This window comes from Gossypium arboreum, unplaced genomic scaffold (genome assembly GCF_025698485.1).
Source record: "Gossypium arboreum isolate Shixiya-1 unplaced genomic scaffold, ASM2569848v2 Contig00791, whole genome shotgun sequence".
NCBI classification, from domain to species: Eukaryota; Viridiplantae; Streptophyta; class Magnoliopsida; order Malvales; family Malvaceae; genus Gossypium; species Gossypium arboreum.
Genome location: NW_026440905.1, coordinates 23,659 through 38,076, shown reverse-complemented (window position 1 = coordinate 38,076; position 14,418 = coordinate 23,659). Strand labels below are relative to the sequence as shown.

At 35.5% G+C, this 14,418-nt stretch overlaps 1 protein-coding gene, 1 long non-coding RNA gene and 1 pseudogene across 2 annotated transcripts; 2 read left to right on the top strand and 1 right to left on the bottom strand.

The window, feature by feature from the left end:
- Window positions 1-7,229: 7,229 nt before the first annotated feature.
- LOC128289251 (protein MAINTENANCE OF MERISTEMS-like) lies at window positions 7,230-7,913 on the bottom strand. The gene has a single exon (XM_053025033.1). It carries the CDS (start codon window positions 7,911-7,913, stop codon window positions 7,230-7,232), a length of 684 nt encoding a protein of 227 aa, XP_052880993.1.
- Window positions 7,914-9,597: 1,684 nt separating this feature from the next.
- On the top strand, window positions 9,598-10,549 carry LOC128289252 (uncharacterized). The gene is made up of 2 exons (XR_008278911.1): window positions 9,598-9,726; window positions 10,258-10,549. It is a non-coding gene; the product is annotated as an uncharacterized LOC128289252 (long non-coding RNA).
- Window positions 10,550-10,573: 24 nt separating this feature from the next.
- On the top strand, window positions 10,574-13,932 carry LOC108452243 (probable disease resistance protein At1g61300; annotated as a pseudogene).
- Window positions 13,933-14,418: the final 486 nt, after the last annotated feature.

Genomic DNA, 14,418 nt, shown 5'->3' with positions numbered 1-14,418 from the left:
CCCAAAAGTTCAATCACGTATTAACATTTAAATCAGCACACATAGTGCCTTTCAACCCACACTTAGTGCCGATGTCGATTCCTCATAGTAAAACAATTTACTTAACTTAATTGGCACATACGCCACAATTATAAATGCATATACAATCAATCTCATAAAAACTTATGGACTTACTTTACATCGGATGAAATGATTCCCAAATGACTATTCAATATTCTTTGCTTTGCCTTTACTTGATTCTCCTCCTTGGATTCTTGAGCTAAAATAAATGAATTTATTAGTTTAATTACTTCAAAAATACTCATATCTATATGAATTTAATGATTCCATTTCTTCTTACAACAATCCTTGTTCAAGACATCAAGGTTTCAACTAATATTTATATTATGCCATAAAGCTGAATGCATTATCACTTCCAAATAACATTATGCCAAATATAATTACACTCAATTATACATAAGTATGAGTCAAACTCAACTTTGAAAGCCAACCTCCTCATTTGGTCGATTTTAGAGAATCAAAGAAAATTTTATAATGTGCATACTATATAACCGAATGTGCAAGATTAAAATCGATATCACCTATGTACTTAACTACAATGCCGAATATAAAATTTTCAATGCAACATCAATTCTCGTCATAACATTATCTCGAATATGTTTACATTCAATTATATATATAATCCTGAATCAAACTCAACATATAAGCTAACATTACTCCTTTAGTTGATTATATAAAATCGAGATAATATCACAAATGTGCTTATCTATATAACCGAATGTGCAAAAACTAAATTCACCATCACCCATATGCTTAACTGGATGGCCGAATATATAACATAATTATAATATCATTTTAAATTCATTTAAACACAAAATTTCATCTCATGAACACTTGACCGAATTTTTCCTAAACTAGCATAGTTTTACATCTATTTATAACATCATGTAAATCCACACATATCTACTTTTCTACCTAAATTTTCTTTCACCTTTCTACTATTTCCATTCACAACATCAAAACACCATTCTCTTAGCTTTACCTTCCTCTAACCGTATGTCATTTAGTCACCTAATTAGGTAGAAAATTAACACACGGAATATAATAGACATTGGCTACTAACTAGATTTTTTACAAAATTTAATGAATTTATCATGAGTCTTACCTTAATCAACTCTTTAGGATGGCGAATGTTTAGAAATTTCCTTCATTTCTTTCCTTTAGCTTACTACCATGGCAAGAGGAAGAAGATGAACACTTTCTCTTTCCTTCCTCTTATTTTATTCATCTTTATTTTATTTATTTTGTTTAATTAACCTATTATCTAATATAAAATTGCTATAAATTCAACTTAGTGGAAGTGCATTATTGTTTGGTCGCCACTACTTGTCAATTTGGGTAAATTGACATGCAAACCCAAGCTTTCCCACATTGTTGTTATTTGATCTTTACAAATTGTCTATCATCTTTTCTAAGTCTCTCAACTAGGTCCTTTGAATTAATTCACATTCCTAAAGCTAATATTAAGCATTTAATTTCATACATTCACTATCGCACATAAATTTATGTAATTAAAACACAAAAATAAATTTTGACTCGTAATGTGGTTCAAAATCACATTCGACTAGGGTCTACTTAGGGTTGTCACATATTTAGTCGGGAACTAGATCCGTCGTATTGTGATACACAATAATCCTGGGGCACACATGTCTCGAGATAAACCACGATCCGCATGTAGCCAAGTTTCGAGTACCGAAATACTACCGCTCACCAGGATGGCCATATATTTTGATCCTCGAGGAGTTGTTCGTGGGCGGAGATTGAAAGTAAGGAAGAGTGCGTATTTGCCATTAAGCAGTATAGTATGAATATATCAATAGACTACAAAATCGTCGAGTCTCAACCGACATTATATATTGGAGAGTGTTGGAAGTCGTGAAGGCTACAATTGGCGGATCTGAATGCATTTATCCGAAGTCTCGGAATAGGAGATCGAAAATTTGTTGGGTCTCACACATGTACTTCAACACGAATAACAGAAGATCATTGAAAACTTGATTCGAAAACTATATGTACATGCATCATGCCAATAGTTGAAGACATGCCGACCATTAAAGTTTCGTATTAATTGCTAAAATGCGAGCACGATTCGATGATCGGTATTATACCGAAAGGCATGGATAGCTAAACAGATGGCAATGGAGCAATTGTACGAAAATTTGATGCATCGTACAATGAGTTGCGAGGATGGATTGCGGCAATGAGGAGTACGTCTTGGGACCGTCATTGAGTTGCAAACACGACTTTATTATGGCGGGATGAGCAACAACAACCGGTAAAAGAATTTTCCAACGGATGTTTTGGACATTTGATCCATGTGTGCGTGCATTTCCCCTGTAAGCCATTTGTGCAAGTGGATGAGACATGGCTATCGGTAAATATACACAAATCTTACTTATTGCGATTGCTCAAGACGGACAGAAGCGTGCTACCGATTGCATTTGCCATCGTAGATAAAGAAAACATGGAGTCGTGGGAATTTTTTCTTACAAATCTGGAGGTATGTAATTAGTAATGATAATATTTGCATCATCTCGATAGAAGGAAAGAATTAATTACCGCCATTAGGCGTTCTAATGTGCCATAGAGAGCCGTTTACTGCATACGGCACATTACGGCTAACTTTCATTGAGATTATAAGAATGCAGATTGGAAGAGACAAGTTGTGAAAATGGGTAAAGAACAACCTTATCATTTCAATATATAACATACATTTTTTTTGTGAGACTGTAACTTAACTTATATCGTCTTAATACATACCGACTTCGAGCTAGAACCACATATTTTTAGCAGAGGATGACTCGGCTTGAGAGTGACATGGAAGGTCGACGGACACATCTTTCCGACAATGGTTGGGTAGCATGGAGCTATGGCAATGGGCTCAAAGTTTTGTGAGGGCTTTCCTTACGGTCAAATGATGACAAACTTGGTGGAGAGGATTAACATTGTGTTGTTGAAAATGTGACATCTTCCGATTTCATCTGTCTTTTCAGCTACATTCTATAGGTTGGCTACATTGATGCCAAGAATGGGTTAGCAACAAGTCAACTAGATGGAGGCATGACACGTGTTTGTCGAACATGTCGGGGATGCAATTGTTGCAAACCGTCGGATGGCGAGGTCGATGAACGTAGAAGTATATTCACGCGTAATGAAGCGTTTAGCATTCACGAGACCATCGATCGTCGACCCGATATTCCACCTAGGTCATACGGGGTTAATCTACGAAATAGCGGTGCGATTGTAGGAGGTTCCTAACACTTCATTATCCTTGTGCACATGTTGTGGCAGCTTGTGCTAAGGTCTCGCTCAATGTAGATTAATTTATCGATAAGGTGTACACACTTGAATGCAAGTTGCGTGTATGGGAGAATGAGTTTCCGTGCTTCGACCTATCTACTTGAGAGGTTCCTCGAGACGACCTTTGAGCTTATCCGGACAAAGGCTTACGTAGGAACCCGAGAGGTCGTCCAATCATCAAGAATCAGTAATGAAATGGACATTAGAGAGAAATCTGGACGGAAGTCGTGTATGGAGTATGCTGATTAATGGTCACAATCAGATGCTTGCCCTCAAATTACCAAATTGGACAATCATTGCGATCGGATAGAAATTAAGATGTTGTTCATTACATGTTGCTTATTGCATATTGAAAGAAAAAGTATTGTCTTTTAATTTTAACTACTTGAAACTACCAAATGGATAATCATTCTCTTTTTTATTCATATTATGTATTTCAACTAAGCAATTCTAAAATTCGCACTCAAATCCGATAATAAAATGCCAAATAAAAAATTGATAAATATAATACAAAAAATAATTTACATAAAATAAAGTAATTTACATAAAAAATAAAGTAATTTACAATACAAAACCCTTTAAAATTGATGGTTTGATGGTGTGGTTCTAGGGTATATCTTCGTGGAGCTCGACATTCACGTTGTGGGCGACTCGGTGATCAACATTCTCTTCATCCATATGTATGGGTGTGAGAACAACTCAAATGCCATGATGAACTCGGTAGGGGGTTAAAGAACGACCTTGGATATAGGCGGGAGAAGAGATGGCGACGGATACGGCTCTGGAGGAGCAGATACGATGGTGGATATGAACTACTCCGAGTGTAGCTCGGCTCGCTCCACTCGCTCGGGTCTACCTCCGTGAGCTGGTGCATGATCGGATCTGGAAGATGTTGCTCAATTCGTGTCGTATGAGTGGGGACTACCATCAACCGCCCACCAAATAAAAATGGTTTCCCTTCTCATAGTACCATTGTAGGTATTGTGGCAAGGCGCGAGATCCAAACAACGATCCATTTGAGGTACCCTACTAAACCGGTTGTTCCACATCGTAATATATTCGAATGCTCATCTCCCAATCGGTTCCATGCCTCCCCTCCTATTTATACCATGTAGTAATACATCCAATCTTCTTGGTTGTGTCGGGATATATTGTATACAACTGAACTCCGGAATACTCGATTGCCATGATACACTCCACCGTATGAAAATGGATATAAGTAACAACAACCGGTAAAAGAATTTTCCAACGGATGTTTTGGACATTTGATCCATGTGTGCGTGCATTTCCCCACTGTAAGCCATTTGTGCAAGTGGATGAGACATGGCTATCGGTAAATATACACAAATCTTACTTATTGCGATTGCTCAAGACGGAACGAGAACGTGCTACCGATTGCATTTGCCATCGTAGATAAAGAAAACATGGAGTCGTGGGAATTTTTCTTACAAATCTGGGAGGTATGTAATTAGTAATGATAATATTTGCATCATCTCCGATAGAAGGAAAGAATTAATTACCGCCATTAGGCGTTCTAATGTGCCATAGAGAGCCGTTCTGCATACTGACACATTACGGCTAACTTTCATTGAGATTATAAGAATGCGATTGGAAGAGACAAGTTGTGAAAATGGGTAAAGAACAACCTTATCATTTCAATATATAACATACATTTTTTTTGGCGAGATCAGTAACTTAACTTATATCGTCTTAATACATACACGACTTACGAGCTAGAACCACATATTTTTAAGAGAGGATGACTCGGCTTGAGAGTGACATGGAAGGTCGACGGACACATCTTTCCGACAATGGTTGGGTAGCATGGAGCTATGGCAATGGGCTCAAAGTTTTGTGAGGGCTTTCCTTACGGTCAAATGATGACAAACTTGGTGGAGAGGATTAACGTGTGTTGTTGAAAATGTGACATCTTCCGATTTCATCTGTCTTTTCAGCTACATTCTATAGGTTGGCTACATTGATGCCAAGAATGGGTTAGCAACAAGTCAACTAGATGGAGGCATGACACGTGTTTGTCGAACATGTCGGGGATGCAATTGTTGCAAACCGTCGGATGGCGAGGTCGATGAGCGTAGAAGTATATTCACGGCGTAATGAAGCGTTTAGCATTACGAGACCATCGATCGTCGACCGATATTCCACCTAGGTCATACGGGTTAATCTCGAAATAGACGGTGCGATTGTAGGAGGTTCCTAACACTTCATTATCCTTGTGCACATGTTGTGGCAGCTTGTGCTAAGGTCTCGCTCAATGTAGATTAATTTATCGATAAGGTGTACACACTTGAATGCAAGTTGCGTGTATGGGAGAATGAGTTTCCGTGCTTCCCGACCTATCTACTTGAGAGGTTCCTCGGGCGACCTTTGAGCTTATCCCGGACAAAGGCTTACGTAGGAACCCGAGAGGTCGTCATAATCATCAAGAATCCGTAACGAAATGGACATTAGAGAGAAATCGGCGGGAAGTCGTATGGAGTATGCAGATTAATGGTCACAATCGAGATGCTGCCAATTCAAATTACCAAATTGGACAATCATTGCGATCGGATAGAAATTAAGATGTTGTTCATTACATGTTGCTTATTGCATATTGAAAGAAAAAGTATTGTCTTTTAATTTTAACTACTTGAAACTACCAAACCGGATAATCATTCTCTTTTTATTCATATTATGTATTTCAACTAAGCAATTCCAAAATTCGCACTCAAATCCGATAATAAAATGCCAAATAAAAAAATTGATAAATATAATGCAAAAAAATAATTTACATAAAAATAAAGTAATTTACATAAAAAATAAAGTAATTTACAATACAAAACCCCTTAAAATTGATGGTTTGATGGTGTGGTTCTAAGGGAATATCTTCGTGGAGATCGACATTCACATTGTGGGCGACTACGGTGATCAACATTCTCTTCATCCATATGTATGGGTGTGAGAACAACTCAAATGCCACTGATGAACTCGAGTAGGGGTTAAAGAACGACCTGGATATAGGCCGGGAGAAGAGAATGGCGACGGATACGGCTCGGAGGAGCAGAGTACGATGGTGGATATGAACTACTCCGGAGTGTAGCTCCGGCTCTGGCTCCAGCTCTGGCTCTGGGTCTACCTCCGGAGCTGGTGCATGATCTTGGATCTGGAAGATGTTGCTCAATTCGTGTCGTATGAGTGGGGACTACCATCAACCGCCCACCAAATAAAAATGGTTTCCCTTCTCATAGTACCACTGTAGGTACTGTGGCAAGGGCTGCAGATCCAAACAACGATCCATTTGAGGTACCCTACTAAACCGGTTGTTCCACATCGTAATATATTCTGAATGCTCATCTCCCCAATCAGTTCCATGCCTCCCCCTCCTATTTATACCATGTAGCTGTACATCCAATCTTACTGGTTGTGTCGGGATATATTGTATACAACTGAACTACCGGAATACTCGATTGCCATGATACCACTCCACCGTATGAAAATGGATAAGGGGTGCGCTAATGCACCATAGGTGTGAGTGGACGTGGGCATACGATGGAATAACAGCTGTAACTTCAGGAACAGAATATGGCATCCAAATGAACTGCACAGTTCATAACATTTTTATATTAACGCGGGTTAAGTGAGATAAAATAATAAAATAAAAATAAATTAAAAAAACTTACTCCCTCTCCAGAATGATTCTCGATCATCAGACGGTATATCGGAACCGTGTATGACCTCCCGATACCCGGATTCGTGCTTCATCTATGAAAATAAATTGTTAGAACAATATAATCAGAAAAAGAGACAATTAATTGTTGTAACGCGTAAAGATTCATCACCTGTTAACGAGTGGAAATATATATGATTGATGACTAATGGATGACAAGAATGGCATCCGATAAAGAGCCCACGACTGCAAACAATATGAGGCATCCACCTATGTCAACCGCAGAGAGATCTGTCGTTCGACAAAGTTCACGGTACAAAATGGCTAACACTGCGGACCCCCAACTGTATGAACGCGTGTTATGCAAATTAGATAGCAGCAGTAAGCACATCAAGTGGACTTCACTGCCGTGTGTATCCGGCATGAGTACACCTCCTATAAGGTGCATAATATAAGCTTGCACTGCCTGCATAACCTCCAATTCAGTGGCAGTACTAGGCAAATATTCAAAATTGGCCTTTAGCCATGAAAACTTCAAGGTTTGAAATTTTCCCTCACTTGGCGAGCGTCCAAGTAAGTCATAGCAAAGGCGAGCAGGCCTGGAGATCAAACTTACGCCCGTGACCGCATTCCCATCGATAGGGAGCCCCAGCTGTAATGCAACGTCCTCTAGAGTGATTGTGCACTCCCCGCACGGCAAATGAAATGTGTGGGTCTCTGGATGCCATCGCTCGACTAAGGCAGAAATCAAGTCATGTCGTAGATTAAAAGTCCGGATCAATGCTGCTGATCCAAACCCGGCTAACTCTAAGAACGGTATTAGGCATTCATCCAACTGAAATCCTACACTATGAATATGGCCTCCAATGCGCTGATACTCGACCGACATTATTATATTAACGAAATAGTTAATACAATATAATTTCATTCAACAAATAATGTAATGTGAATATCAAATAAAAATTTCATTACCATCTCATTAATGCTACTTGATATGTGATTAGTACTATCATCAATGAATCCATTTGTCACAAATCGCAATTAAAATTATATAACAACAAATTTAATCAAAATTTTAATCAATCAATAAAATTATCAAATAAATAAATAAATTTATATAACCTAATCATTTTTTAAAATACATTATCAAATAAATCACAATACACTAATACACTACTAAAAATAATTTTATTGCACAACCATTTTAAAAATTAATTTTATAATTCCCCATCATTTACAAAAACCATTCAATTCGTCCGTCTTTTCTATTTTTTTCTCAATCTTTTTTACTTTCGATTTTCTAGTCTTTAAACTTCTAAAAAATTCTAAATTATTTTCTTTATAGTTACAAATTATTTATAACAAAATATTTAACAAAATAAATTTAACATTATTAAACTAAATGAATAATTTTAAATATAATCTTAAATTACTAATAAATTAATTTTAAAATAATTACTAACACAAAATTTATCAAATAATTCTAAATTACAAATAATTTAAATGTAAAATAATTATAAAATTTACTAACCTTCTTCTTCTTCTTCTCTTTTTTTTTTTCTCTTTTGCTTCTTTGCTCCTGCTCCTGGACGTAACAAACTTTGGGGAACCTTATATGGTCCCCATTATTGTTTTTCTACAATTAAATTTCATCCCTCCCCAATTTAAGATGACAAGTCATTGGGAGGGTCATGAAATGACTATACGCCTGCAGGGTGTGGCGCCTGCCTCAGGAGCCACATGTGGCGCCTACGGTCACGGGTAACCCATTTTAACTTGGATTTTTTAAAATAATAATAATAATAATAATAATAATAAAATATTAAAAAATTATTAATAAAATAATATGTCGCTACTGTCGGTAGGCGCGACTAAAAAAAATAACCATTTTAAATAAATAATCTATCGACAACCTATTTTCAGTATATAATAATTTTTTATACCATATTTGTAAAAACCCCATCTATAACATATGTACCTATTAGAATTAATGCAATACTTGTTAGTATTTTCCAGAATTAATGCAATGTACGTTTCATTGATTTTAAACCTCATATCTATCTTTAAAATTTTGATAGCAGATCAAAGGTTTTATGTATAAGTAATGAATTATTACATGTTTAAAGATGAGTTAGCTTCTGCCTCATTTTCTTCTTCATATTGTTAAATATTTAGCAAGAATGTTTTAAGTTTTAATTCGTAGATGTTTTTGTAGTGTGTGCTTAAATATGTTAGAAAATTTGTTTTTTTTTTTCTGGAGTTATGCCTTTTCTGGCTTCTCCAACGATGAATATTACTACAATTTAAATTAATTGGTTATTATAAACCATTAACTATCAAGTAAGACATACGCAGTAACGTTATTGCAACTGTTGATCACATGGGGTGCAACACCCTCCCAGGCATGTCTATGTTTATTACAAAATAAAAATTGAAATTGAAATACCAACAGAAGGGAATCCCATAGTTTCCCATTAATTATTATTGTTATTTAATCCCAACTATAGTGGCAGACAGCAAAGAAAAAACTAAAAAAAGATGAGATTTCTTAATAATAAAAAACTTTTGCCTGTTTTTATCTTCACTTTCTTCCTCTTCTTCTTCTTTTTGGCTATTGTACCCACAACGTTCTTTCTTCTTCACTGTTTTTAATTTCTTTTGATCGCCAAGGTCTATCGCTAATTTTCAAGCATCCAGCCAAGGTCATTTTCTTTCATTTGCTTCATTCATGACTATGCAATGATTGTTTTTTATTATCTGCTAGCTTTGTAAGATAGTCAAGGAAGTCAACTTCACTGCTTCATTTTCACTTCTAATCTCTCAACACTTTTCAGCAACTAATTCAGGTAACAAGGCAATGATTTCCTCTACTGATTATCAACAGTTTTAGATTTTGAAGACATAATCTACTATAGATAGAAATTAATACCAAAAGAGCTACCCAGAAGCAATATCATGTTGAAATCTCAAACTGTTGAACATTTTACCTCTTAATATTCTGTCATGAACTGTTGCACACTTGAATCTAGCATTTTATATAGTTTGAGAGGTTAATTCTGGATATACAATGGTGACCCGAATTTCATCATGTTTCTGTCTGCCACCCATCCATAGCTCCATCTAATTAACGCCATTGCTTGAAACTTGCATTCATGCTTACACTGACATATCAAAAATCCAATACATTCACAGATTTTCATTATCTGCTACTGTTATATATGATTGCATTGCAGGGACATAGCAATGGAGTACGTAGAGCCTGTTGTTAGAATTGCAAATTGTCTCGGAACTCCTGTTTGTAAATATTTGCAATATCACAGAAAGCTCAATGGTTATGTGAGAAACTTCAAGAGGATCAGAGATGAATTGAATTGCAAAATGAAAGACATAGAGCTGCAATTGAAAGCAGAGCTTCTTCGTCCTCTGGGGAAGATACCAAAGCAGGGAGTTGAAAATTGGTTGAAAGATGTGAAAGAGATGATTAGGGAAGCACAAGTTGTTGAAAACAAAGTCAGTAACGGAAGATATATCTGTCGTGCTTGCAGCGGAAGCTGGTTGATGAAAAGACTCGAGAAATGAAGGAATTTCTTGATAAAGCTCCTAATGCCTCTGAAGGTCTTGCCATTGATGGTCCAAGTGCTGGGTTGCCACTGCCAACATCAGAACTAGTTGGAGACGAAGCTGTCAGAAATGAGATTTGGGCATGCTTGATGCAGGAGGAGGTGAGCAAGATTGGGGTTTGGGGGATGGGCGGTGTGGGTAAAACCACTATCATGAAGCACATCCACTATGATCTTTTAAAGCAACAAAGATTCGAAAGGGTAATTTGGGTTACCATATCAAAGGAGTTCTATGTAATGAAGGTACAAGATAATATTTCAAGAGCGTTGGAGTCAAAGGAATATTTAGACAAAGAAGAAGACAAGCTCAGACGAGCGGCAATCTTATCAGAAATGCTGAAGAAAGCAGGAAAGCATGTTCTAATCCTAGATGATGTGTGGGATAAAGTCTCTCTAGAGGAAGTTGGGATCCCGAGCCAAGTGACAGCAATGGCTGCAAGTTGGTGTTGACAACCCGTTCGAGCATGTCTGTAAGTATATGGGTTGTAAGGTGATAAAAGTGAAGCCCCTTTCGTAAGAAGAGGCATTGATACTATTCTTGGCGAAGTTAGACCTAACATGGTGCAAAATCAAACTTTAATGCCAACTTTGAAGCTTGTTGTCAAAGAATGTGCGGGTCTGCCTCTTACAATTGTCATCATAGCTGGTACATTGAGAGGAGAAGATGACCCTCTTATCTGGAAAAATGCACTCGGGGAATTGAAAGAGAGAATAGGGAAAGTGGAAGAAGTGGAAGCTAAAGTGATCGAGAGTTTGAAATTTAGCTTCGACCACTTAAAGGACAAGCAAGTGAAACATTGTTTTTTGTATTGCACAGTATATCCTGAAGATTTTGAAATTTGGAAGGATAATCTAATTGAGTGTTGGATTAAAGAGGGATTCATAGATGATATGGGTACAAGACAAGAGATGAAAGACAAGGGCCATGTTATTTTGAAGAAGTTAGAAGATAATTGCTTGTTGGAAAATAATACCAATAAATATGGTATACCTTGCGTAAAGATGCATGATGCAGTTGAGAGACATGGCATTGTCGATCACAAGTATGAATCCTCGATATATGGTACAAGCAGGCTTGCAATTAAAAGAATTACCAAAAAGGGGACAATGGAGTCCAGATATTGAGAAAGTGTCGCTTATGTTTAACTCCATATCAGAAATTCCCACAGATGTGCTGCCCACAAAATGTCAACTGCTCACAACCTTGTTATTGCTGAGGAACCCTATAAAGAAGATCTCATATTCTTTCTTCACAAACATGCCTTGTCTTTGTGTCCTCAATTTGTCCTTTACAAAGATCGAGAGTTTACCAAATTCCATCTCTGAACTAAACAACCTCACAACATTGTTGCTTTCTGGCTGTTCTGAATTACGATATCTGCCATGTCTTTCGATGCTTCAAGAATTGAAGAAGTTGGATCTTTCGGGACTAAAATTGAGGAAGTACCTAAAGGCATGGATATGCTGATAAAGTTAAGGTACATTGATCTTGTAGTGCGACTTTGAAAGAGATACCCGCTGGACTTTTACCAAAACTCGTTCACCTTCAGCACTTGATTTTTGATGTGGACAATGAAAAACAAGTCTAAAAGCGGAGGAGATGGAACCATTGAAGAAGTTGGAATACTTTAAAGGATGTTTCCAAGACATTAATGAATTCAATAAGTTCATCTCCTCAATGCAACAAAGTAAGACATTAATGAATAATAGGTGAAGTCTAGGTGGATTATTTTTTGGGTATTGTCTCTCTTTGGTTATCTTCGATTATTTTCTTATTCCATTCTCTGTTGCATTCTTAGTTAAATTAGATTAGTAAATATAGATTAAAAACAATTACTCCAATTTATTGGCTAAATAATAGGAAGACGGTAATTACTAGTACTTTTAGTCCTCGTGGATATGATATTCCCTACTCACCATAGCTATACTATTGTTCGATAGGTGCATGTAACGACTCATATTTCACGGGCACCAGAAAAGTGAATTTAGGGTCTCTGTCTTAGGAAAATGAGTTTGTAAATATTTATTAAAAATATTTACAAAGTTAATTATGGGTTGAATTAGATTTTGATTACGTGAATTTATTTTAATTAGAAGTAATTATTAAAAAGGGCTAAATTGAATAGAGCGTAAAAGATTAATTTTAAAATAGAGAAAAATAACAAGGGACTAAATTAGTAATTAAACCAAATTAGTGACATGTGTAAGATAGAGAATAAATACATGTGTATTTAAATTATTAGTACAAATGTATGTTATATATATATATATTTACTTATTTATTAAGTAAAAGATATTTACTTATTATTATTATTATTATTATTATTATTATAATATTTTATCTATTAAATGAGATAATGACAAATATATGGTGTGGGATTAATACATGTGTACATCTGTATAAAGACACATGTATTATTTTTATTTGTTATTGTATAGATATTTTATAATTAAATATTAATTAAGTAAATAAAATGAAATAAAGAATAAATAAAATAAAGAAACAAAAGAAAAAGAATAGAAAGTTACAGAGAAAGAAACGTGAAAGAGAGAAAGAAAGAAGAAAAGAAAAGAAAAAGGGAAAATTGAAGGTTAAGGGCTTAAAGCTTGATTGGTAAGTTGATTTAGTTCTTTTTCTTGTGATTTTTATGTGCATGGAATCCTAATTCAAAGTTCTACATGTATGAGGTTAATATGAAGAAAAATAATGAAGTTTTAGATGTTTATTTAGATGAATAATTTGAGGATTTATGGGTTAATTTGATAGAAATTTAAGTTAGAAGTGAAAATGAGTGAATTGTTAAAAGAATTTTAAGTTAGGTTTAAGTGGGGACTAAATTGAAAGGAGCTCAAAAGTTATGTTTTATGATGAATTTTATGAGCTAGAATTTATTAATGAGATGATTAAATGAAAATATGAAGATTAAGTTAAAGAGAAAGATTGGTTACGGAAAAAAAGATGAAATTGGAATTTTTGTAAAAGTTTGATAGAAAGTGAAAATGTGATTTATGAATTAGTGTATTGATAAATTTTAATTGTATAATTGTTCGTAGCTAACGTAGCACTGGAACCGTCGTTGAATGAGAAGGCAATGGAAAAAGTGATCGAGGAATAGCTCGAGAAAAAATATCGGTTTGTATTATCATAATTCAAGTTATTTCTTATTAAATGTTTAATTTTAATATATGTGTATGGAATTTGAATGTGAGGTAAGTAGTGATATTTGAATTGAATGGAAATTGAATTTGATTGATAAATGTATACATGTGTGAAATTGAATTGTATAATGATTTGTGGTGAATTTGAAATTGTGATTGAATTGTTATTGCGATGGATTTGAATTCGAATGATTACGATTAACTGAAAGTGAAAGTGATATGAATATGTGATTTTGATACCCTATTAACTAGTCGGGCTAGGGTGGATATAGTTGGCGTGCCATAGGATAGGAAGAGTTCAGGGATTCTTGAACTGGAGTCGATGAGACACTTGGTGTGTTATATTTACTTGGATAGATTTTGTAACGCCTCACGCTTCGAGACCGTCACGAGTCGAGTATGAGGTGTTACTAAGCTTAGTTTAACATTTTTAGAACTTTGGATTATTTGTTTCTACATTCACAGTCACAAGAAAAATCATATCTCAAGTTACGAAACTCGAAATCAAGATCCGTAAATTTTTCCTGAATCTAGACTCATATACCTATCTACTAATTTTTTTCTAGAATTTTTGGTTGGGCCAATTAGTACAGTTTATTAGTTAAAGTTACCCCT

Coding starts and splice junctions, on each gene's coding strand:
- LOC128289251 (XM_053025033.1), bottom strand. CDS start 7,913: ATGTCGGTCGAGTATCAGCGCATTGGAGGCCATATTCATAGTGTAGGA.